Below are 26,207 nucleotides of genomic sequence, written 5' to 3'. Positions count from 1 at the left end.
CCTATATCGTCAATGCGCCACCAACCTTGGGAACTAAGATGATACACTGGCTCACTCACAATACCAAGCATCACTGCTGTTTTGCGGTAGAATATCTGATGAGTGGGTGGTACCAGACGAGCTTACACAAAGCCGTACCACCAGTAAAAAATAGTATAGAATACATATAAAAAAAATTAAGTTATTTGCTGAATGATGAAAATTAAATAGTAAGAGTAGGTTAAATTTATAACAAATAAGATTATATGAGAAATTAACACTATTTAGAATTATAGTAGACTACGTCTCGTCATTTAAGATGAAGTCTAAATTTTGTCACTTCTTAAAATTTATTTATTTATTTATTTAAGATTCACCAGTGATAAATACATCATTGGTTTACGTGGATATCTAATGGGAACATTCAATTTAATTTTTAATTAAATTAATAACTCAATTACTATTAAATAATATAGAGCTTCATCAACTTAACATCAAAGCTGTAAATATCTTTATTATTTATTCTAAGACTGTTTATACTTGTAGTTATATAATAATTGAATAAATTATTTTTATATTTTTAATTATCCTCGTAATAATAAGTAATATTTTGTGTAATAGTTTCCGTCTTCTTAATCGTTTACTAGTATAATTAACTGTTTTATTTTATTCAAAAAATAAACTGCGATTACGTTTTTATCGTTTTAATTCATATTTTTTTCTTTGTAAGCTTTGTAAGTGTTAGTAGGTTGCAGATATTTATACAACATTTAATAAAATAGTATAGGAATCTAACATCCTGTAATCGTAAATAATTAAGGAAGAAAATGTAATGAGTTAAATAAATATTTGTAGAATTTAAAAGTAAACAATTAAAGGTTCTGTTGATATAACGATGTACTCACAGATACAATAGCCGCGAAATCTTCATGTATTTCAGTATACATAGTTGTAGAATCGCACATTATTCGAACGCCACGGTTAAACACAACACTTCACATATCACACGTGTAGACAGCCGTGTAGCGTTATGACGTTCGATCGCGGTGCTTGACCAATATTAACTATATGCGCGAAAAATAATCGCAAATATAACAAAGTCACATTTCATTTTTTTACTTGATTATTACGTCATACTAGTAGGAAAAAGACAAATGCAATATTTAGTCACTCTACATTTATCCTTAAATATTAAAAGAAAAGGATATTATGCCCATGCGATGAGTCTAACAGACGTGCATCTTAGACGTTTTATGAGCAAGGAATTATATTAGTTGTGAGGTAACGTTGTGAAATGATGCGACCGTTGGCATTGATAGGAATTAAATGACTCAAGTCTATTGAATAATATACTTTGATCAGACCCATTCAAACTAAATCAGTTGAACTATTCATGATTTATTTCCAAAATAGCACCAAGGCGATCCGGTAATTGGTTATGAGTTTATTAAATTATTTTTTTCATTTGTTATTTTTATATATATATTAAAAAATTTACAAGGACAGGTATGGAATGTATTGTTACTTTGATTATTTTAATTTTATTATGAATCTTGTACTAGGTAAAATTGTTTTGTTTTTTTTATATATATAAAGCCTATCGCAGGTCTGTCGTCCGGTATTTTTTTTATTGATCGGAATACTATAATTAAAATAATAATAAATGCCTTGGGAAATAATTGGTCAAACAATAAGTATGACATAACATATTTTTCTTTTTTTTTTACTATTGTTAGTTGCATCAGGTTAATGACACGATTAAATGTCCGCAATATTTTCATAATAAAGTATATATAAGAATGTAAACGAAATATAACATAAAGTAAGACACATGTTGTTTAATGTACACATTGTTTAAGTCATTAAAAATGACCGCTTATAGATGAGAAATTATGAAGAAGTATTTTATTACTATAGAAGGTGTTGAGTCAAATTTTTATTGAAAAAGTCTATCTTACTACCGGTGCTTTAGCATTAGTTATGAGTCTTGTAGTTCATCAGTGGAACCTTATTTAGCTAGTATAATACAAAACTTAAATATATTGTATTATCATCGCTTCAGCTTTCTTAATGAATGCTATATAACTATAACGGACACCTGAAAATATTATTTTATGATCTACAAAATGTCTACAAAGACACTGTTTATGTATGTTTTATTTGTAGTAACATTTTTATGTTTAAAAAATAGGAAAAAATAATAGATATATGTAGTTTAATTAATTTATCACACAATATCCGTCATGATCAAATTAAATATTATATCAAATTTTAGCGCGTTTCTAAATAAATATATATTTAGATTTGTAACAAGATATGTTTATGTATGTAAAAAAGCTAAATGCAATAATAAATAATGCGAGCGAATAAGAGCTAAATGCGACGAACATCTCGCAGATAGTCAGTTTGGTTTTCGAATAGGAGTGGGCACGAAAGAGGCTCTTTTCGCAATGCAGGTTCTCGTACAAAAATGCAGAGACATGCAACAAGACGTTTTCCTTTGTTTCATCGATTACGAAAAAGCCTTTGACAGAGTACTGCATGACCGTCTAATTGCAGCAGAATCTGTATTGGAACCAGAAGGCTACTGTACGAGTTGACAATGAGGAGACTGATGAGGTAGAAATAAAGAGAGGAGTCCGACAGGGCTGTATATTATCACCCACGCTATTTAATTTGTACTCGGAACAAATAATAGCAGAAGCAATTGAAGGCCAAGAATGTGGAGTCAAAATAAATGGCCGGTATATTAACAACATCAGATACGCTGACGATACAGTCCTAATAGCATCATCTCCTGAAGAGCTGCAATTAATTATGAGCTGTGTTAATGAGTGCAGTGAAAACGTTGGTCTGAGGATGAACCTATCAAAAACGAAGATCATGGTGTTATCTAAACATAGCTTCGATGACATTGCTATCATTGTAGCAGACCAAAAAATTGAGAGGGTGCGCAAGTACAAATATCTGGGGACATGGCTTAATGACACCTGGAGCTGTGAACAGGAGGTAAAGACTCGCATCGAAATAGCTCGAAGTGCCTTCTGCACGTTGATAAAAGTACTCTGCAATCGCAGACTTAAGATCCCTGTGCGCATACGACTCCTACATTGTTACATCTGGCCTATACTTCTTTACGGATGCGAGGCGTGGACAATTAAAGAAGACCTCAAAAAACGTATAGAAGCTTTCGAGATGTGGGCTTATAGACGTATGTTGGCCATTAGTTGGACTCAAAAGGTCTCGAACGTGGAAGTTCTGCGACGCGTCAACCAAAAACGGCAACTTTAGGAGACTTTCAAGAAGAGAAAAGTTGCATAGCTCGGACACGTGCTTAGGCATGAAAGATATGAACTTTTGCAACTGATTATGATGGGAAAAGTTGCCGGAAGGAGAGCTGTTGGGCGCAGAAAAAAGTCTTGACTGTGCAACATCCGTGAATGGACGGGAATCGCGAGTGCTGTCGAACTCTTTCGCCTCGCGAAGAACAAGAAGGAGTATTTAAAGCTGACTGCCAACCTTCGCTAGTCGGAGTGGCACTCGAAGAAGAAGAAGAAGAACAAGATATGTAAAAAAACGCTCGCAGGTATACCGTAAGGTGAGTTAAGACGGTACGGATGGTTACTAATCTTATTATTATATTTGTTGAAATCTCAATATTTTAAAATGTATCATTGGGAAATCCTATTTTTTCTTGTAACATCGCGACGAGTAAGTATTTTATACAAATAAAATCATAAATATGATGATGTTTTTTCGATGTTACAATGTGTAAATAATATATATGAAATGAATATAATATGAAATTCCACAACGAAAGGCAATTAATTAATATCGTTGAGGTTAGGAAACGACTTAAGGAATGTCGGACAGAGAGGATCTTTAGTAAACCGTCTATCCGGATCTTGAACTTCATATCTAACTCATCTTACTTAAAAATATTAACCATTATAGTGGGTTACACCAGACAAACTAAAACTGAAAACCGGCCTAGGTAAATATACATAACTATATATATACTGTTGATTTACCTAATGAAATAAATTAATAATAATAGTGTATTCCATAGATAATATTCATATAAATTCACTACCATAACTTTCGATATCATATTTTTACATACTTACTTTTTGAACTTTCTTGCCGTGATCTCTGATTAAATTCAGCCCACTACCGATGCGGCCCATGAGCTGATTTGGGACGACTAGCGCAGTGGGCGACATCGGGTCCATCACCAAGCCGTCCGGTATCGGAATTGACCTACGGCAAACACTTTAAATAATAAGCTAGCAAAATAAAATATAGAAGGCAATTTTAGTTACGCTTTGAAGGAGAGGTGGCAGAAGTGCATTCAACTTGATGGTGATTACGTACAAAAATAAATATATTATTGTTTTTGTATGAGTTTATTTTTTTAGTTAGGCCGAGTACTTTTCAATCCACCCTCATAGTATATGTCAATGATATTCCTTACATTGTTAATGCGCCAGCAACCTTGGGATTTAAGATGTTATGTCAATTGTTACGCCCTTGTTTCAACTACAAGCAGTTACACTGGCTCACTCACCCTTAAAACCGGAATGTTTGGCGGTAGAATACGTAATGCGCGGGTGACTACCCAGACGGGCTTGCACAAAGCCCTACCACATAGAAAAGAAATAATGGATGCGTTGTAACCACAAAAACCTGGGACCTGCACTAAGCCCTTTATCACCAGGTTTTATAAATAAGGTACATAACATGCAGTTACGTAGGAGGTTACTTCAGATCGATTTGTCCATAGAGTTATTCGTTTAAATAAAAATTAACGTAAAATTATTCTTTTGTAAAAATTCTTATTAAGTAGTATATTTTATATGTTAAAAATATTTTTACTCGCGGTTTCGCACTTTGTTAAAAATTTAGGACTTTTATACAAACTTTTATCCCTTTTATCACCTTAGGGGTTATTTTTTTAAAAATACTGTGTTAACCTACTATTTAAAAAAGAACCCGTAAGCATGGTGCTTGCCCCAGTAGTTTGGGCTGTGCGTTGATATATCAATCAGTCAGTTAGGTATTCTTTTTATAGATAGTCATTATATTAGACATTAGTCATTTTAAAAGCTGATAAAATATGAAATACGAATTAATTTGAAACACGAGCTCTAACGAGAACAGCCAACCAAAACAGAATGTTTTTTCTACTTGTTTTGCTACTTTAATATGAAAATGAGTTTGTTAATTAATTACAATTAAATTTACCGAGATGGCCCAGTGGTAAGAACGCGTGATCTTAACCTGATGAAGATCTTAACCGATGAGCGTGAGTTCAAACCCGGGCAACCACTACTGAATTTTCAAGTGCTTAATTTGTAATTATAAATCATTATAAAGCACGCTTTACGGCGAAGGAAAACATCGTGAGGAAACTTGCATGTGTCTTATTTCACTGTAATTCTGTCACATGTGTATTCCACCAAGCCGCATTAGAGCAGCATGGTGGAATAAGCTCCAAACCTTATCATCAAAAAGGGAGAGGAGGCCAGTCCAAGAAGAGGAAAGTCCAGCAGTGGGACTTTCAAAGGCAGTTACAAACAAAATTTAAATAATGTTAACCAGTAAACACTCATTCCAATTTAACATCTATAATCTTAGCGAAAAATACGCATCATTTATACTAATTACAATAACGAATGACGCGTTAAATGTATAAACAAAAAATATATGCATTGTTTAATAAAATATATTATATTTATTATACATATACAAGTACAAAAGGAGACAAAAACAAACAAATCATTCAAATACAACTTCGAACCTCAGTATCTATTTTCTTAATATCTTTCCGCTATTAATAAATAAACGAAAATACAAAACATTAGGCGTAATAAAAGAACTCGTTTGGCTGGTAGCTGATATTTAAAGTTCATGTAATTTGGACTTCCTTAATTAAAAAAAATATGTCTATGTGTTATGCGTGCCTTTGCTTGACACGCATATATTTTAAATTAAAAATGACTAAACCAACGTATTAACTTTAAACCCCTTTTTTGTTTTGTTAATTCATTATTTATAAAGTTAGTCAGGACGGAGGATAGTTATATTTATGTAGCAGTTTTAGATAGAAATGAATAAAAAACGCCACTACTACTACTAGGCCCCCTCGCCTCGTATAACACAAAGTTGAAGCTTTGCTATTCCTCCAAGCTGCTCTGATGCGGATTGAATGGCACACCAATGGCAGAATTTCATTCGAAATGTGTAGGTATCCTCGAAATGTTTTTTTTTTTTTTTTATAGAATAGGAAGGCGGACGAGCATATGGGCCACCTGATGGTAAGTGGTCACCAACGCTCTTAGACATTGGCATTGTAAGAAATGTCAACCATCGCTTACATATCCAATGCGCCACCAACCTTGGGAACTAAGATTTTATGTCCCTTGTGCCTGTAATTACACTGGCTCACTCACCCTTCAAACCGGAACACAACAATATCAAGTATTGCTGTTTTGCGGTAGAATATCTGATGAGTGGGTGGTACCTACCCAGACGAGCTTGCACAAAGCCCTACCACCAGTAAATTAGTAAACCAGTAACCAGTAGGTTTAATGATAAATTTTAAATATAAACTAAGCATATCAAATCTCATTATTGCTTGTCCGGATTTGATTCTGTGATCTTCAATTAAATCAGTGTTCTATCCACTGTACTATCGCGACTCTTACTAACGGTTCAATATTAAAGTGAATTTACGTGTTATCCGGTGCCATGACCTCCGACGTGATCAAGAAACAGTATTTTGTAAGAGAGCTTGTTCGGACGTCGTTTTTAAAATAAAATGAATGGAAATTTCTTGTATGCATTCTGACCTTAAATGGACGGCGGGGGCGGTGAACTTTTTTATTCATATTTATTTATTTCTCCAGCGATTAAATGTTATTTTATGGCACTGTTATATTCTTATTATTAAAGAAATCGGTAGGAAGTGGACTCTTAGTGTATGCCAGAACATCCGAGGTTGCTTGCTAATACTACTTGCCGCCCTGACTCTCACTCTTAGCTAGGCTATTTTATACCGTGGTCTTAACTCAGGTTGTTTTTGACGAAATATTTTTGACCTTTCAAGGAAACATATAGAGCCTTCTTATACCTGATATATTTGACTTTAAATTTTAAAAAGACGCCGTTTGATGTGAGCCAAAATCGACTTTAGTATTATAAATAAATTCTTTTAAAAAAAAAAGTGATCGACACAGGACACCCGGCAGATGTGCAATATGGTAATTGATTGTTATTCAGAGAATTTATAATTAAAAATCGAGTTCAATGAACTTCAATATAATTCAAGGACGACTAATAAACTGGGGTTTAAAGAGGGCTTTCTTGACCATCGTCTTGTAACACATCGTGAGCAAGTCTTAAAACCGGATTTTATAAGCTATATTATACAAAAATATTGAGATCTTGATGAAGGACGGAGAAAAATTTTTTTAGAATAAATGCTAATGAATTATACTCTTATTAATATAATGTAGACTAAATTTTAATTAATTTATGTCAAGTCGGTATTTATTGGAAAATATATATTTTTTTAAAAAGCTTTAACCAAAAAACGTAGAAGTATAGATGAATACAGAATATAAATCTTTGAGCTTAGAACCCGTAAAATATATTATATTTTTTATATAAAGTTAAGGATATTATTAAATCCTACCTTTAGAATACCTTTTAAGTATATACTCTTAAGGAGGTGAATACGTAGGCTCCCGCAACCTTGTGTCACCAAATTTATTTCATTTGGTCTTGGAATTAAAGCCAGCTTTCTGTTTGATTTAGAAATTTATACAAGAAGGTCAGGAAAGTAAAGTTACATACAAGTTACAAGACTAATGGAGAAATATGTACAAAATAATGAAACAGGATTTAAAAATATGTTAATTTTTTTTTATTTATCACATGTTAACATGACAATGAAACACCGTTACAGTGGAAAATAAAAATGAATTTTAAACTTTTAAAAAATATGTATTCATGAATATTTATAACGAAGAGTTTTTCCATTGTTTTAGTACTACCTGTTTATGATTTAAAAACCTTATGAATTGTATAATAGAGATAAACTACCTATAGGTAACAATAATTATTATAAACAAAATATATCATAGTTAAATAACTGTTTACCAAAAGGAAGACAAGACTTTCTTTACAAAAATTCCAAAAATTAAATAGCTGCGAGTGGAAATTTTTTGTACGGAAAAAATCCAATTCATCTTATTTTTGTTGTTGTTTGCGTCACCGATAGCTAATAACTGCAAACCGGTTTTTTTTTGGTTCACACGTGAGTCTTGCACTTTAACATTCGACGTAAACACCGTATGACGTAGATTGACTCTCATTAGTCTAGAGGCTTGTTTTTAAGGCTGAAAATTTGGAGGTCCTAGGTTCAAACCGAGGTCGGGACCATAAAAATAAAATATTAGGATTTTCAGTTTTGAACTTTGCTTCGAAAAGCACGTAAAGTCGTTGCCGATTAATTAAGAACCTTCTCCTTTTTGAAAATAAATTTTGAAAGAATTTTATTTTATTTTATTAACTTTGACATTCTGTTTTAATATTTTGTATATACATAAACGAAAGTTAAATAAGCGAATTACTTATATAAAGAACAAGTTATATTGGAAAAATATAGTGCTTACTTGACGATGGCATTGTGGAAAATATCAGATTAAAATAAATCAAAAAGTAGTTTTTTTTTTATAGAATAGGAAGGTGGACGAGCATGTGGGCCACCTGATGGTAAGTGGTCACCAAACGCCCTTAGACATTGGCATTGTAAGAAATGTCAACCATCGCTTATAGCCAATGCGCCACCAACCTTCGGAACTAAGATTTTATGTCCCTTGTGCCTGTAATTACACTGGCTCACTCACCCTTCAAACCGGAACACAACAATATCAAGTATTGCTGTTTTGCGGTAGAATAAAAATAATAATAGTATTATTGAACTAAAAACACTAAGGTAAAACCTTTAAGACAGGAAAGCCCAAACAGACCTTAGAAACGACACGAGTGAATGATTATTTCATAAGGTCGGCTTACGAACCATAAGATTCTTAATTCAAAGTTATAGCTATAGTAAAAAATTAAGTAGAAAAAAATATCATTATTTTTGATTGAAAAGGTTATCGTATTGTAGGGATTGAAAAATTTACATTAAAACGTTATAAGAATCGTTAATATTTATTATAAAAATAATTCAGTCACGTGTTATGATTACTAAGTTAAATATTTTCAGGATTTTATGAAATGATTTTTTAAACCGATACGTCCCAGTGAGTTAGAACACGTTTACCTTAACATATGATTGTGGGTTCAAACCCAAGTAAGCAGTACCTACTGAATTTTCATATGGTTGGTTTATGTTTATAATTGCGTTTGGCGAAAAATGAAAACATCGTGAGAAACCTGTCGGATGAAAATTTGCTACTAATGTATCAACTATTACTTTTTTTTTCTTCTTATACTTATACGTAATTAAATTTACTTGTTTTCATTTAAAATTGACAATTTAACAAATAATTCCGTCCCTCTATGCTTGACTTTTTTGGGATGAGTCATTTGTTCAAAAATAATTTTGAATATAATTAAGCATTTCTTTGTGTACAATATTTTTCTCTTACTTTATGTGTAAAATAGAGAGAAAAAAATTACAAAGCTTAAAACAATGAATTTGAATAAATTCTCCCAAAGTAAATCAAAAAAATATTGTAAAAATGTTCAGTCGTAAAAAAACCTGTGAAATGGTAAATACCAACAACATAGTAAATGAATGAGTAACTATGAAAACCAAACTATGTCAATACTTATTTGGTTACAATGCAAATTGTGGTACAAGCAATACGAATTTTAACCAAAATGTTAATATGACCATAATGTTTATAACGTAGGAAAACGAAGGAAATAGAGAACGCCTGATTCTCTTTATATATAGAGATATATTGCCATAATAATGATTTATATTAAGTAAGGTCGAGCAATAGTATGTTAAAGTACCACTGCTGGGCTCACCACTGTTGGATGCGCATGTGGTAATATTTTTTTTGGTAATTTTTTCCTCCAAGAGAATGAATTTCAAACGAATGAATTCATTTTCCTGCTCAGCGAAATTATAAACACGAATTATACACGAATAAGCCGAGATGGCCTAGTGGTAAGAACGCGTGAATCTTAACCGATGATCGTGGGTTCAAACCCGGGCAAGCACCACTGAATTTTCATGTGCTTAATTTGTGTTTATAATTCATCTCGTGCTTAACGGTGAAGGAAAACATCGTGAGGAAACCTGCATGTGTCTAATTTCATTGAAATTCTTCCACATGTGTATTCTACCAACCCGCATTGGAGCAGCGTGGTGGAATAAGCTCCAAACCTTCTCCTCAAAAGGGAGAGGAGGCCTTAGCCCAGCAGTGGGACGTTAACAGGCTGTTACTGTTGTACTGAATACAAATGAAAGTTGCTGGTTGCCCGTGTTTGCACTCGGAATCTTCGATTAAATCACATGTTATAACAATTGAGCCATCTCGGCCTTACCTATGTAGAATAAAAACTAGATTGAAGCCGTGAAACATTTTATGTGTACGTAAAAGGTGTAAAATCTTTCATCGTACTCTTTTTCGTGGCACGTTTGTGACCCTAAATTAAACTGTAAAGTAGAACATAAAATTGATTGAAACGTGCGAAGAATATTATTTGAATTTTATAAAAATATGTAACAGGACCTTATTTATAAATTAAATATTTCACGACGATATAAATATAATTTGAGCTTAAAGGTATCATTTTTTTAATTATATCTGTTTGTGATACGCCTGTGTGGAAACTACTATTAATAATGAATGAAACATTACACAACAACAAAACATTTTCCTTAAAAAGGAGAAGATAACTCAGCCCAGTGGTGAGAACTTAGCCAACATTTAGGTTATTATTATTTTTTATTATTGTAAATACAAACATACGTAGGACACTACTGTAGATAATAAAAATAATTAATATTCGTTGATATTATTTATATGATACAACCTACATTTCAAGCCGGTGGTAGTGTTATATTAATTTACTTATATGATTTATTCGTATTTGTAATTGATAGAGTCTAGAAGTATATAAATAATATATTTTGATTTCAATATATAAAATGCTTTGAGGAACAAGTCAAAGAGAGTTGAAGAAAGAAAGTAATATTGCACCTTCATAAGTCCTGTCTGGGTGAATACCACCATTGTCACCGTCTAGCCATTTATTCTACTACCAAAGAGTAATAATCTGTGTCGCTCTGTTCCAGTTTGAAGGATGAGCCATTACTATACAGGTACAAGCCCGTTTGGTCTAAAAAATAGTGGAGTGAGGAATCATAATTATTGTTTTCTTTTAAACTTCAATATATATTTTATTGTTCTCTACTTATTCAGGCAAACATAAAATAATAAACAACTACGCGTTGCCATAAATTATTAGCAGGAATATCTCAAGAAAGCCACATTTCTAGTAAGCTTAGTCATGAATATTACACTTAAGTTGGGAAAAACCGCTGACATAAAATACCTTCGGCCTTTATGTGAATACGAAAAGTAATCAGACGGTGAAATTATGAGAACATAATATTCCTTTTGTAAATCTGAATCAGTGAACTTAAAAGTTCATCTCAATTAGTATGGAATTTTATTTGACATTTTCTTTTTTCCCTCGATAACATTTCTATTTTTACGAAATTCGACATAATTAGCGTACATTTAAAAATGTATTTTACAATATTACATTGTTTTATGTTACTTATTTTTATAAAGTTTTTGTTAAATAATTTAAAATATTTACGTTTTTATATTATCTGCCCGGCGTTATAAAATCATATATCTGGTTTTCTATAAGCACCAACTAATATATTAATAACGCAAAGTCAAGTTACCTAATTGATTATCCCATCTTTTATCAACTGTCACAATTGTACTGTATGATATATTAACAATACATTAGAGGCCGACACGCCCCGACAGGGCGTCACTATAGTTTACGCCAACGACCCCGAGGCGCCCCCGAAGAGACGGAGTGCTGCGAGTACCGCTAATTTTTAGTGGTTTTTCCGGTGCACTCGGCGCCGCTGAGCCCCACACACGTAAATGCATTTTTCCAACGAGACCAAAGTATCATTAAAATCATTTGTATTCTATACTGTAAAATTATTAGGTGAAGGATTTATTCTATTTATAAGATGAAGGTAGTTGGTACCTTGATACTGGCAGTATCAAAACGCTGACTGCATGCTGATGAATGCAACAAACTATCACAGTCATGCATATTATGACTATTAACGATTTAAATAAATCTTTAACATTACCGTGTGAGGATATGCTTCAGATAATTGCAATTACAGAGAGTAATTAATAAAATTATAAATTGTTATTCTTTGTTTTTTTAATGAATAATTGTACCTATTTTAAATTAATTATTATCTGTCGTGTTTTAAGCCTTTTTCGATAAATTTAATGTCTTAACACTTTTTTTTTTAAATCGGGCTGGTATTTTCGGCCATTAGCAGGTTAAATATAAAACAAAAAAAACAAGCTCTTAAGCTTTATATAAAGTAGTAACTATAATTAATTTAAAATTTAAAACATACAAACTCCTTTGTCTCAAAATATTTTTAACATTACCGGCATCACTTATTAGTGTAGTTAGTATTGTTTTTCATTTATTCAACACTATCATGATAAAATACGAAATATGTTTAATTAAAGTTACTTTGTAATAAAAGCACGGATAAGTGATAATGGGTGGTGATCTTTAAAAAATATCATTATTTTTTTTTTGTTAATTACGCTACAATAAAATATGAGTCTTATCTCACGCATACTATAAACTAAAGTAAAACACTGTTTTTTTTTTCTAATGGAAGGTCTTTGTTTGTCAAGTAAGTGTTAAAAATTAACCTATTATATAATCGTTTCGAAAACTAGATGATTTGTCTTATTGTTTTATTAGTTTCAGCCCGCCGCTTCGCCTGTTTGCGGGAGAGGGGCAGGGTTTAGGTACCCTATAGCCTTTTCTGTACCTCAAACAACATCAACATTTGAAATGAAATGAAAAATTTCATGTACATCGGTTGAGTAGCAAAGACGTCGAAACATAATAGGCAAACAAAATCACTTTCGCATTTATAATAATAATTTTACTAAGAGCACATTACATTACATTGCTAGGAAGCTTCGTATTAGAATTGATTATTGATAATTTTTTTGCGTGTGCGAAATTTGACTTAGTACGACTCCATATTGAAAAAAGTTGTGGTGGCCTTAACTTTGTACGGCGCGTGATCATGGTCACAGGATTTAAACTACGGAAAAACACAACCAATCATTTAAGTAACGTTATTCTGTAAATTACTTCAATCCAATCATAACTTACTATTATATAATTAAATGAAGTACACTGTTAATAAATCTGAAAAAAAATTAAATTTATATTTCGCCACGGTCATACTTACTCAACCTTTTCTGATTGGGTAAGGGAATCACGGCCAATATTATCGGACTGCGGAGTTATCGCAACATTGGCATTACGGTCAATTAGACATTTTTCCGATTCATCTATATTTTCGATATCTTGTGACACCCGTTCAAAGTCAATCTGTCTGTCCGGCGTAATTTCGTCACGATCCGATAACATTACCGGGTTTCGTAAGGCCGTTGATAAATGAACAACATCGACTTCCTCATTTTGTTTACACTTTACACCATCATGGAGCGGCACTGATTCGAGCTGGACCTTTGTTCTTAACGACAATTTCCTTTTCAAGGACATCACTTCACAATAATCGATATAAAATCGAGTAACGCTTATATCAACGCATATAATTAAATTAGCTACCGTGAACAATGCAACACATTTTATAAATCATATAAAATAGGTATTAAATAAAAAATACGTAAACATTTAATCGTACGATTTATCACTGTTTATATTCAATGTTATAATTTTGTAGCAAACGATATCGTCCAATATATAATCGAGCACTAAACGTCGTTATGAGATTTTAATAATTATCTGAGGACAGTATTACTAACATTATAGATAAACGTTAACAAATCACATTTTGATGATAGTTTAATTGAAAAAAAAAATGTTATCGATCGTTAAAAATCGATTAAAATTCGAATTAAGTGGAGCGCACATACCTCTGTCAGGTGGACACGATCGTTACGGAGGTACACAAATGACTGAGTTAGCGAGAACATGCGGTAAAGCCAAAGAGGTCCATCTTACGGTTAGTAGCATCTTAGTTTTTTGTTTCACGAGCACATATTAACACATTAATAATTTTATATTTCAAATTGATATATAACATATGAACACAAGTTTTATTTTAAATTAACCACTAAAGATACCCGCGTCACTTTGCTTCATCGTTTATATTGACACATTTGATATTGGACTTTAATTTAAATCGTATAAATTATTTAAATTTCAAACATCACCGTCATCGGACTTGTGTTTTCATTTGTGTAATATATACAAATACAAAATACAGTTATATTATGAAACAAATTAAAATTGTTTTAATAATTTTGATTTATTTCAAAATCTGTGTTTATTTAAGGACCTCGGGATACACCAGGCTCATAGAAGTTATTGGGTTTTCCCGCAAGAGATTCTCATTAACGGTGACAGGAAGTTGACTGAGGGTTGAGAAAGCGAAAAAAAATTTTTTTTAGAAATATAATTGTAGAATGAGAAATTCCGGCATACATTATTTTGATTTACAATTAATAACTATTTTATTTAGATAATAACTGTAACGCAGCTACTTTTAATGAAAAATAAATAAATTAAATGATATAATTAATACTTTGATTCTTAGCTTTATGAGTATCAGAGATAAGGAGTTTCTAAAGATAGTAATTTTTTTATCAAACTCTACGTGACATTTAAATTAATTTCAAAATCTAAGAAATTTATATTACAAAATACGATTATACCTTAAAATATGAAATATTTATGAGATCTATGTCAATTGTTTATATTTTTATGATTAATAGTAACAACCTTTATAATGTCCCACTACTGAGCTAAGGCCTTCTGTCTGAGGAGGACGTTTTTGGAGCGTATTCCACTACGCTGCTTCAATAAGCGTAAACACAAGTAATATATTTTGACACATACAGGCTCCCACACGATCTTCCTTAAAAATAAATTTTGTTAACATATTAAAAAAGCAATATTTTTTACATACTTCGTTTCTACTGGATTTTGGGATATATCCTCTTAGGAATCAATAGTACAAATCAGAATTTTATAGTCAGTTTATACAAGTTTGTTGATAACAGCTAAGCCACGGTTAAACTTATTGTTTACACCTGCATCCGGTATAGCGTTATTAAATCTTACAGAATATAATTACAAATTAAAAATGAGGCCGTCACGGGATATTTATGGTTATGGAAAGATTTTATAATTAACGATAATAATAAATAAATATGTATAGAGTAAAATAAATAAAAATATATAATTTATATCATGGATACAAATATGTATATACATATCACTAGCTGACGCGTGCCCACTTCGTTGGGTGGTAAACATTTTTACTTGTGATCGATTGGCCGAACATTAATAAATTTGTCTCGCGAGTTTGATTTTTTAAATTGTCTCTTGATGCAACCAAAAAAACGAATTGTATAAAACAAATTTTATCTAAATAAAATTTCCTCGGTAATAAAGCAATTTATTTCTAAATAGATTGATTGATTGTTGTATATGAAAAAACCGTCTAACAAAAATATCACTCAATACATTACGACACGGTCGCGGTTCCATACCTATGTCGTATTATCTCTTTACCCATTCGTCGAAATTATATGCAGTAAAAAGGAAGTCTTTTGTTTTAAACACTTGATAAGAATATATAATTGTCGATAATATGACTAATAAAAATGACCTAACGATTTAAATTATTTTTTTAATATAAAAATCTACTTTTTGTGATTTAAATATAAAAGTTAGACATTTGCTGTCGCTGACTTTTTTTAGGCATTATCAAGCTCTTTACAACTTTTCTCTAGAACTCAATCATATATCTCCAATCGTAAAGGCAGCGTATCTAAGGAACGTTTTCGTTCGACCGTTTCTTCACCGACTTACTCTGCAAATCCCACTACCACGAAAAAGTCTTTTCATAGCCTATGACACTAACAAATGATGTGGCTTTCTATTGGTAAAAGAATTTTCAAAATCGATTTAGTAAATCCAGAGATTACCCCTTCCCGCTTCGCCGAAGACGACCGGGGAGAAGACGTCGGCGCTATGCAAACCTTCTCCTCCCGCCGTAAATGTCGCCGGGGCTAGGGGGTCTCTGTAACCCCTTAGAATCTGGAGGCCTGCAGAGGTGGGCCTACCGTCGGGATGTCACGGTAGTATGCGCAAGCGATCCCGTGGCGTCCCCCGAAAAGACGGTGTGGGTATCGCTGGTTTTTTGGTGGGTATTCCGGCGCCTTCAGCGGCGGCGAGCCCCACATACCCCCCCACTTTAAGTGGGGGAAACGCGTAAATGCGTTTTTCCAGCGGAAAAAAAAGAGATTACCCCCTACAATCTCACAAACTTTACCTCTTTATAATATTAGTATAGATAAATACTAAATAGTCAAAAAAATGTCGGTATATATTCAATAAATTCAAATAATATAAACGGCTTAACTGCTTAGTTGGTCTAGCGGTTAGCTTATACGTTCGCAGATCCTGATTTCCTGGATTCAAATTTAAGACCAAAGGTTTGGACGAACGAAAAGTTATGGGTTCTTCTGTTAAGACATTTTTAGAGTCCAAAAGTTTACCATGTTGTGTTCCTGTGGCTTGAAAAGTACGTTAAGGTCCTGCAAGGGGAACGTTTTTTTATATGTAATGTGTTTATTATATAACCATAGTGTTTATATTAACCAGGAACTTTTCACGATGTTTTTTTAGATGAATACAAGGTTGTCCAAGGTCAATGTATCTGTCTGTTGTCATTAATAGACATTAGAATTTGCTGTGTTCTGTGTTAGGCTAATTAGCATCTGCCTATGATTTTGTTAGCGTTTTATAATTATTTTAGTAAATACTATATTATGAGTATCTATATTTTTAAAAGTATTACAGATTTAAAAAAAAGTATTATGCATAAGTTCCTCAGTTAAACTTCTACAAATTTAATAACGTTAGGCGGATATTCAATGTCTTCTAAAATCTATTAATTATTTATTTTATTATGCGGTTAAGTTACTGAGTAACATTTATTTTGTAATTCTGTTGAGTCATTATTTAATATGCTTGATGTGGTCTCTTATAATTGAAGGAGTGTACTCCTTATTTTATTTGTATTTTAAAACTTTATTGCACGGTGTAATGTACTACTAGTAAGTGTTTCCTTCGTTGGGTATTCTTAATAAATTAATAACAAAATAATTGTTCAAATAGAAATTACTAACACACCAGCTAGTGCGTCATCTGCTGATGTATGCATAACGTAAAAACCCGCTGTTATCTCATAGACAACAATGAATATGACCGAAATGTTCTGTTTGTAAATTTTTTGCAGCTTATATTATCTATGAAATGATATAAAGCGTAATCCAACAAAAGCTTATGGGAAGGGGTTGCGAAGCTTTGGGTAATACTGTTGCCAAAACAAAGCAAAGCTTGCCGTTCGTAGGAATTCAGACCCACAGTAACTTAAATGTCTAAATAAATGTATTATGCGTACATAGATTTTCTGTTAAATTAAAAAGTTTTTACATATCTAAATTTCTCATTGTTATATAAACATTTAATATGACAATACTAAAAATAAAACTGCCTCGTCGTGGTTTTATGTAAGGCCGCAGACCCGGAGGTCCTGGGTTCAATTCTCAGGTCGGGCCAATAAAAAGTTATTGGGTTTTTCTGTCAGAAAATTCTCAGTAGCATACCGGAGTCTGGAAGTTGGAAGTCTGTACATTCCCGTGCCTCGGCAAGCACGTAAAGCCGTTGGTCCTGAACCTGAACTTTTTTCGGTAGTATCGGATTGCTGTCCCATCGGATTATGAGAGTGAGGGAAGAGAGAGTGCAGCTGTGTTTGCGATCAGACTTGTGCACTATAATATCTCCTGCGCAGTTGGGTATATTGGTCTCTTGAGATTGCCCGCCACGCCGTTGCCGAAGTCGGTCTGGAGGTCATTATTATTATTACTAAAAATAAGCACAACGTTAAACTGTTACATTTAAAAGCTAACGCGTCATCGATGCGTGACGTTTTTCTTGGGATTTCTGTTCGATGTAAATGTATGTCATACTCATACGAGTTTGAAGTGTATTTATTTAACAATTAACACCTTGCATCGGACGTAACAAAATATTTGGTATTGCTGTTTAACTACGCATAATACAGTCATTAGAAACAAGCAGTGAGCATTGTTATTATATGATACAAGTATTTTCTTGCATTAAAATGAAAAATGTTTGCATTTCAAATTTATCAATGTTTATATGATTTAAAAAAAATACTAAATTTATTTAGTGTACATCCTATAATTGATCTTTATGAAATCAGTTTGTTAAACATTACAAATTTTCCGTATCCGATTAATTATATTATATATTTTTTCCTTATTTTTAAAATATCAAATTCGCATTTAAAAGTCTTATATACAAATCCCTTAAAGCTTATATACTATCAATATAATGTTCCATATAAATACATACTGTGATATTGATAGGAATGCACTTATCAATGTTTTTGAGTAAGCGAATATCTTGACCGAAGTGATAATTCTAGGCAAATTTAAAACCTTTTACGTAAAGTGTTAACAACATTGAACTTTCCATATTTTTTACCGTTGAGATTCTATAGTGCTATTATGTAAGGACTCGCTTAATTACTCACCTCGTGGAATGTTAATAACTAACTTATGGTGATATACTATTTTGATACGTATATTCTTAAAGTGATATAATTATAATGGTCATCATCATCATCATCATCATATCAGCCGAAAGACGTCCACTGCTGGACAAAGGCCTCCCCCAAGGATTTCCACGTTGGCCGATCTTGCGCTGCCCGCATCCAACGGCTTCCCGCTACTCGTTCTAAGTCGTCGGTCCTCTTATATTATATATTATATTCTTAAAGTGATATAATTATAATGGTCAATATCGCATATCACTATCTGACATTTCACAACAGTTTTATGCGGTGAGTTTCGAGTTTGTTCTTACAGAATAGCCCTACTGTTCGTCCGTGTAGATTTATAAATGCGCCATTGCAATATACTCACTGCATTGCAATGCGTCCGAGCTGTTTTAATTGCAATTTAAAAAAAAACATACAAATCCTAGTAAAATAGACTCGAGCACTTTTGAATTGTCAATATACAGTATTCATACAAAAGCAGTGGCTTTACTTGTTATATATTTTATAATCGACAAAAAACTCAGTATCTAATTATTCAGTGATTAATTATATTATTAATTTATAACAAACCATTAGTAAACTCAAACAGACATTGGATTTTAATACTTTTATATTTAAATCAAAGCATACTTTTTTAAATATGTTGTCACAAATACTTTTGCATATTTATTTGATTTCCTTAGTAATATAGCCTATTCCAACCACAAGAGGTGTAATGAGAAATAAATAACTTTGACATCGAATTGACGCGATATTATTGTTCGAGATCTTGAATAATCTATGATCCTCTTGGCTATAGGTAAAGGTAAAATAGTAGGAATAATCCTAAGTATCTTTCCATTATTTTAATCGTGTTCAATAGTTTAATGTGCCTGTATGTACCAATAGAATATTACAATCGATAAAGGAGTTAAAATAAACAAATCTTATGTATTTATATATTCCGTGCGTTTTGCGATTAGTTCTGCAATATTATGCACTAGAAACAGTTCTTGATTTATATATTTTTATGTATATTACTATGCTACAACACTAACTGTATTACAACACTATAAAAGCGTCTATAGACAATTGAAATTTCACCTTTCTATCTTTCCTATATATTTACAAATTAATATATTTATTTATTAAAAATATATTCTTATTTTAGGTTACTGTACATCAATTTCTAAGCAATAACTTAACAAAAAAATTGTTTACATATACATAAATACTAATATTTATAAAATAAAATTACCCTATAAAAACATTTTACTCTGTTTAACTGACGCAACTTTGGTTTTGGAAAATTTCGAACTACAACCATTATTGGCTTAATAATAGTGAATGTGGCATTTATCTAGAGACGTTGTAACTTGAAGACTATATCCAAAAATTAGATAACAGTACAATGACGTACTGACCTCTATAAACATTTTTGGGCGCTAAATATACCCAGAAAATTCAATCTTGTTAGATGGCTACAAATGTTAACTATGTTTTATTTTAAGAAATGCCGGTTTTGTTTTATAGAATAGGAAGGCGGACGAGCATATGGGCCACCTGATGGTAAGTGGTCACCAACACCCATAGACATTGGCATTGTAAGAAATGTTAATAATCGCTTATATGATATTATATAATAACTAAGATGTTATGTCCCTTGTGCCTGTAATTACACTGGCTCACTCACCCTTCAAACCGAAACACAACAATACCAAGTACTGCTGTCTTGCGGTAGAATATCTGATGAGTGGGTGGAACCTACCCAGACGAGCTTGCACTAAGCTCTACCACCAGTCAAGGGCTTCTTGTCATGGGTAATTTTTATTAATTTATTTAAGGTAGGTGGACTGGCAAATGGGCTATATCGTGGTAAGTTGTCGCCACCGCCCCTACAACGTCTACCACACATGTTCTTTGTTTATATGATGACTCATCACGAATTCTACTTCCAATCCACATAAGTATTGCTGTGCACTGGTTAAAGGGTCATAACATCTTAATTCCCAAGGTTGGTGGCGCATTGGTGATGTAAGGAATGGTTAAAATTTCTTACGGCACCAAAGGTGGCCAATTTGTCCGTCTGCTACGAATTATATAAGAATAGATATATATTTTGCATACATAAATTCAAATTAAGTAAGATAGTAAAATCAAATAAGTTAATGAAATGTAAGATGTTACAGAGATGGTGACATAACATGCAGGTAACCCTAAACTTCACGTGGCCATGAAATAGCACGGAGGTTATACATACATGCAAGCATGGCCATCCCCACTATTCGATGTGCCACTGACCTTTCGAATATGTTCACTGAATGAAGTATGGCTTAAAAAGGTATTGCCAAGGATGTCTTCTTACCGCTTCCGGCCCTTTCAAAATATTTCCGCCATCGGTATACCAAATTTGTTTTTATAATTAGCTTATAATTATAAATAATATTTAAACATGTCTTTTTTAAATTATAATTAATTGCATTACATTTAAACAGTCAATAAATTCTATCTCTTTTTTTCGAAAATTTGATGATTGGTTGATTAGGTTAAATAATACGTTTGTAATAATAAACGGTTCATTGATGGGCAGATTTTGAAAAGGTTAAGATTTATACGTATAATTAAGGATATGAAAATGGCATTATTGAAAATATATTATACAGGTACAAAATGTGGTATTAAAATATGCCCCTTACACTTTTTATTCAATGCAGTGCGTATGAAAAGATAATTGGTATAGTTTTTGTGTCTTATTACAATAATAACGGTGTAATTGAAAGAGCTATTTTGTAAGGAACCGACTAACGGCGGTACGTTATTTTGATGCGTATATTGCTTACGCCCAGTCTACATTCGCGTTGATAAAGCACGCGAAAGCAGAGAAACGCAAGTGTAGATGGTTTTTCTCTTCCCGGTGTTCCCCTTTCAGTTCAGCCCGTTTCCTGAGAACGTAATTGTGAAAGTTGCGAGTGTAGAGGCCACGAATCGCGGCTAAAATTCACTGCTGCGATTCCTGGGGCAGTGTAGAGTATGCTTTAAATGTTATAATTATTAAATAAATTACGAGAAGCATATCAAGCATAAACTTAGCCTTTTTTGGTGAAACCAAATCGTTTTCGACAGAAATTTAAGACGAAACGATGTCAGCCTACCCTTAGATATATATACAACTATATGTACTAAATATATTTAAGAAATTTAAGCTATCCTATTGTATTTGTGGTTGGTTCTTAGACATTTAATTTTTCTATCAAATATAATGTCGATGCATTTTTTATGATAAAATGTAATTCTTAGTAGTTCTTGATAGTAAATTATTTAGTAGTATATCTTTGTTTAATTGCCGGTCGTTGTTTATTTATTAATACCAACAGAAAATAAACCAACATGATATAAATACTCGTAGCAGTAGCATTTATACGACATTGTTTATTCAAATCATGCGCTGGAAATTCAGTCAAGTAAAATAATAATCTTTGCATTTATCTTTAAACAAAGCATAACCGGATAAAAAAATTGCTTAAATTGAAGTATTAATTGTTTAATTAGTATAAGATTCCAAATGCCGATGTCTTATCGGCTAATTTATCCTAGAAAAACTGTAATGTAAGAACACTCTCGAATAAATTGATATGCGACATTTACTTTAAAAAAAATTATATGCAAATTATATATATATAGTAAAATTATATATATAGTAGTAAGTAATTACATACTTACTACAACACACAACAAATACAATCATTACATTACAATTGTAATGATAGTATTTGAGCAACACAGTCGTAGATAGGAAGATTTGTATAAAATATTTTATTCCTCAAGCCATTTATAAATTACAATAAGCGAAACTACAGGATGTCACAGTAAGGTCACTGATGATTATTAAAAAATAATCATCAATCTAAAAAAACCATTAACTTTTTTTTTCGAACCAGAATGATATACGTACATCATCAACCCTTCGTCATACACTGCTGGACATAGGCCTCTCCAATGGAGAATATATATTATCTTTAACAGATATATATTATCTTTTATAATCACAGACTTCCAAACAATAATTTATGTTTTACTTATACTTAAACACGAGCGAAGCCGCGAGTAACAGCTAGTTAATTACTAAATACTGAAATGCTCCTCTTAAAAATTTCATTGATCTGACTCCTTCAGGTCTTCTTCATCTTACGTGACATCGGTGAAATATTATTTGTCTTTTTGGTACTACCAAAAGCCAGCATTGAAATGAACGAATTAATACCTGTTTATAAATTTATTCTAAAAAAATACTATCAGACTGAACGATAGTCATTTTTTAATTTAATAATCTCAACACAATTAAGTAATCGGAAAGCACGGAAAGCCGTTGGTCCTGCGCCTGAACTCTTTTCGGTCTAGTCGAATTGCCATCCCATCGTGTTATGAGAGCTTAGGGAATAGCGCACTCTGCACCTGTGTTTGCGCACACACTTGTGCACTATAATATGTCCTGCACAGTTGGCTAACCTCTCTTGAGATTGGCCGCCGTGGCCGAAATCGGTCAGAAGGACCTTATTTCAATATAGAGGTACATTTCTATTTATCTAACTATTAAAGAAAACTTACAAATTATAGTACAAGCACAAACTGAATAACTAATATAAAAGTCATTAAAAATAATTTCTTTGTATATTACTCTAAATTAAAGATATACACAACATTTTATAAGTACATACGCTCTGCTAAAATGATAATAGTAAAGATAAAAAGAACTATTTTTAAGTAAGCTTTAAGAGACTTCAAAACGTGTTTTAATAGATAATGTAAATAAAAATACAATTAACACATACATTAAATAAAAAAAAATACATTAAATACATTAAAAAAAAATAATAATAATAACACATTTTAATAATAGTATAGTATTCATTTTGATTATTTGTAAAGAGAATATGCCTTTACAAATCAGTAAAACGTAAGTTTATGATGAGCCTGTCTCGTGTATTAACCCGTAATAAATTTAATATAAAGGATAGTAAACCTGGGTTTGGTTCATTATTTTTTGCATTCTTTTAAAACATGACTATCAACTATAGAGTCATTAATCCGGAATAAAAGTAGGTAGGTACTAGAGCTACGAACTCGTTTGTTTAATTACATATATCAACAACTTTAATAGGTGATTAATTGGAAAAGGGATTATTTTTTTTTTTAATTAATAAAGTTTGAATAACATTGTTGCCATATACTATAAAAATAGTTATATTATATTCTATATTAAGAAAACGCACGCGGCTTACAATAAAATCTAATATTTGTCTACTACTTCGTTGTTATTTTTTTCTTTGCGGATTAATAAATTGTTTATATCAATAACGAAGTATTTATATTGTTTATTAAAGTGTTTCATTTGTATGAGTTCACTATAACAAATTATATCACTAATGAAAGATCCTTTACAACTTTTAGATTATGTAAGCGCTTCAAAAACTGCCCGAAAAATATGAACACCAATACTTTTGTATATAGGTCTTATTTCAAATTAGTAAAGTCCAATCATAGCCAATGTTAAGACGTCAAAATGCCGCAGTGCATATCTAGTGCATTATAATTGATCGAAGTTTACAACAATAAATAAGTTTTGTATCGCCATCTATTGTTGTTTTATGAAACTTAAAATAATATGGCGGTCTTAAACAACTACTTCAAAATAATTAAAATATGCGCAATTACATCACTATAAAAGCATAAGATAAATGTTATTTGAAATATTCACTTACATACTTATATTTTTTATATAATGATTGTATAATATATCAAAGTGAATCATAATAATGTCTAATTTTTTAAGTATGAAACCCAAATTAGACATAAATTAAATAAAACTTTTTTACTTTATACATTATTTTTATTGTATGTATTTGTCTAGCCTGACGAAAATAAAGTGTATGCCTATTGCATTAACATAATATTATTGACACCTTAATGCGAAAGCGTCGCTTCATGGCTTTCAGTTTTGATAGACTGTAAAGTTTTGAATCTTCTTGAGTCTCGACACTTTTTATACGATTTAAAAGCAAAGAATTTTGCAGTTAGTTTTATTTATAAATACTAAGTAAACAATAAATAATCATTTTAAGAAGATTTATTAAGAAATATCTTTGCCATAATATTTATTTGATTAATAATTTTTTTACATAAATAAAAAAACATTAAAATGCGTCATGGTCAATGGTCCGCGTCAATGGTCTCCCTAAACACCAACCAGTAGGTTGTTTTATGCTTTATCTTAAGTAAATTGCTCATGATTATGCGCGTTTATATTGTTATCAATTATACTGAAATAAATAAATATTATTATAACAAAAAACTGGTAGCTAGTTGTTTTGTGCACCGATTTTGGTGTTACAATTAGTTCTTGTAATAAAATGAATACAAGGAATAGTCCAAATAAATATTATATACGTGTAAGATGATATCTAAACGTCATTATTTTTACAATATTGCATATGCTTAATTTATTCATCACAATAATACTAAAAACTTTGTAAACTAGTTCAAGTTATAATTTATATGTATAGTTATAAAGCATATTAGAACGAAACGTCACTGAAACTACCTATAAACTGCTATATAATATACTAAGTAGTTCAATTGCCACATATCGTGACGTCTGTACCTAAAGGCTTATTTTATTATAACCATAGTACTTACACGTCACTTTGGGAAGAATATGTTCTTTAAATTATTAGGTGCTTTTCTCAACATAGTTCTTCAACGTAGACTACGTTGAAAATCCAAAATCCTCAAATACGAATGATTAATTTTTTTTTCATAAATATACTATTTTTTTTAATTAACTCATTGGTGTTGGTAAAAATGTTATGAAATATTTTTTTTATTTGACTCCTTTAAATTTTTTCCTAACAAAAAAAGAGACTTAAAAATAATATTCTGTAGTTTTTCAGTAGTCGTATAGAAACCTTAAAAGATAATACCCATACATAATAATTGATTAAGTAGTAGGTACCACAACAGCATTTACTATGAGTTAGGAGACCAATAGAACTTGTTCAACTCACTATATTGCGAAAACTTGGATTTACAATAAGATGCTAAACATAATTTAATGAAAAAACGATAATTAGTATTTTTTGTTCTACAGAAATTTTAGACTATAGAGAAGTATAATAAAAAAGGTTAAAAACATTAAACATGCGTGTTTGAATATTTGAAATATTTTATCATCTTCTCTTACTAGCAGTTCCCTTTCCCCATCTCGTCTCCCTTTATTTTACTTTACTAAGTATAA

General features: G+C 31.6%; 1 protein-coding gene across 6 annotated transcripts in view; it reads right to left on the bottom strand.

Moving 5' to 3' along the window:
* Positions 1 to 26,207, bottom strand: part of LOC126778597 (multiple C2 and transmembrane domain-containing protein-like) — a 59,468-nt gene that overhangs the window by 20,133 nt on the left and 13,128 nt on the right. Inside the window, exons 1-2 of one of the 6 annotated variants that reach the window (XM_050502302.1) lie at positions 14,193 to 14,419; positions 4,107 to 4,239 (exon numbers count right to left, since the gene is read on the bottom strand). In XM_050502302.1, coding sequence (XP_050358259.1) covers positions 4,107 to 4,211 — 105 coding nt within the window. In that variant the 5' untranslated portion in view covers positions 4,212 to 4,239; positions 14,193 to 14,419. Of the gene's footprint in view, positions 1 to 884; positions 1,216 to 4,106; positions 4,240 to 13,501; positions 13,788 to 14,192; positions 14,420 to 26,207 lie in introns of those variants that run through there. The other 5 variants (XM_050502285.1, XM_050502307.1, XM_050502294.1 and 2 more) reach the window with 5 other exon arrangements.

This window comes from Nymphalis io, chromosome 2, assembly GCF_905147045.1.
Source record: "Nymphalis io chromosome 2, ilAglIoxx1.1, whole genome shotgun sequence".
NCBI classification, from domain to species: Eukaryota; Metazoa; Arthropoda; class Insecta; order Lepidoptera; family Nymphalidae; genus Nymphalis; species Nymphalis io.
The sequence above is the reverse complement of the archived record's forward strand: the minus strand, read 5'-3'. Positions and strand labels throughout refer to the sequence as shown.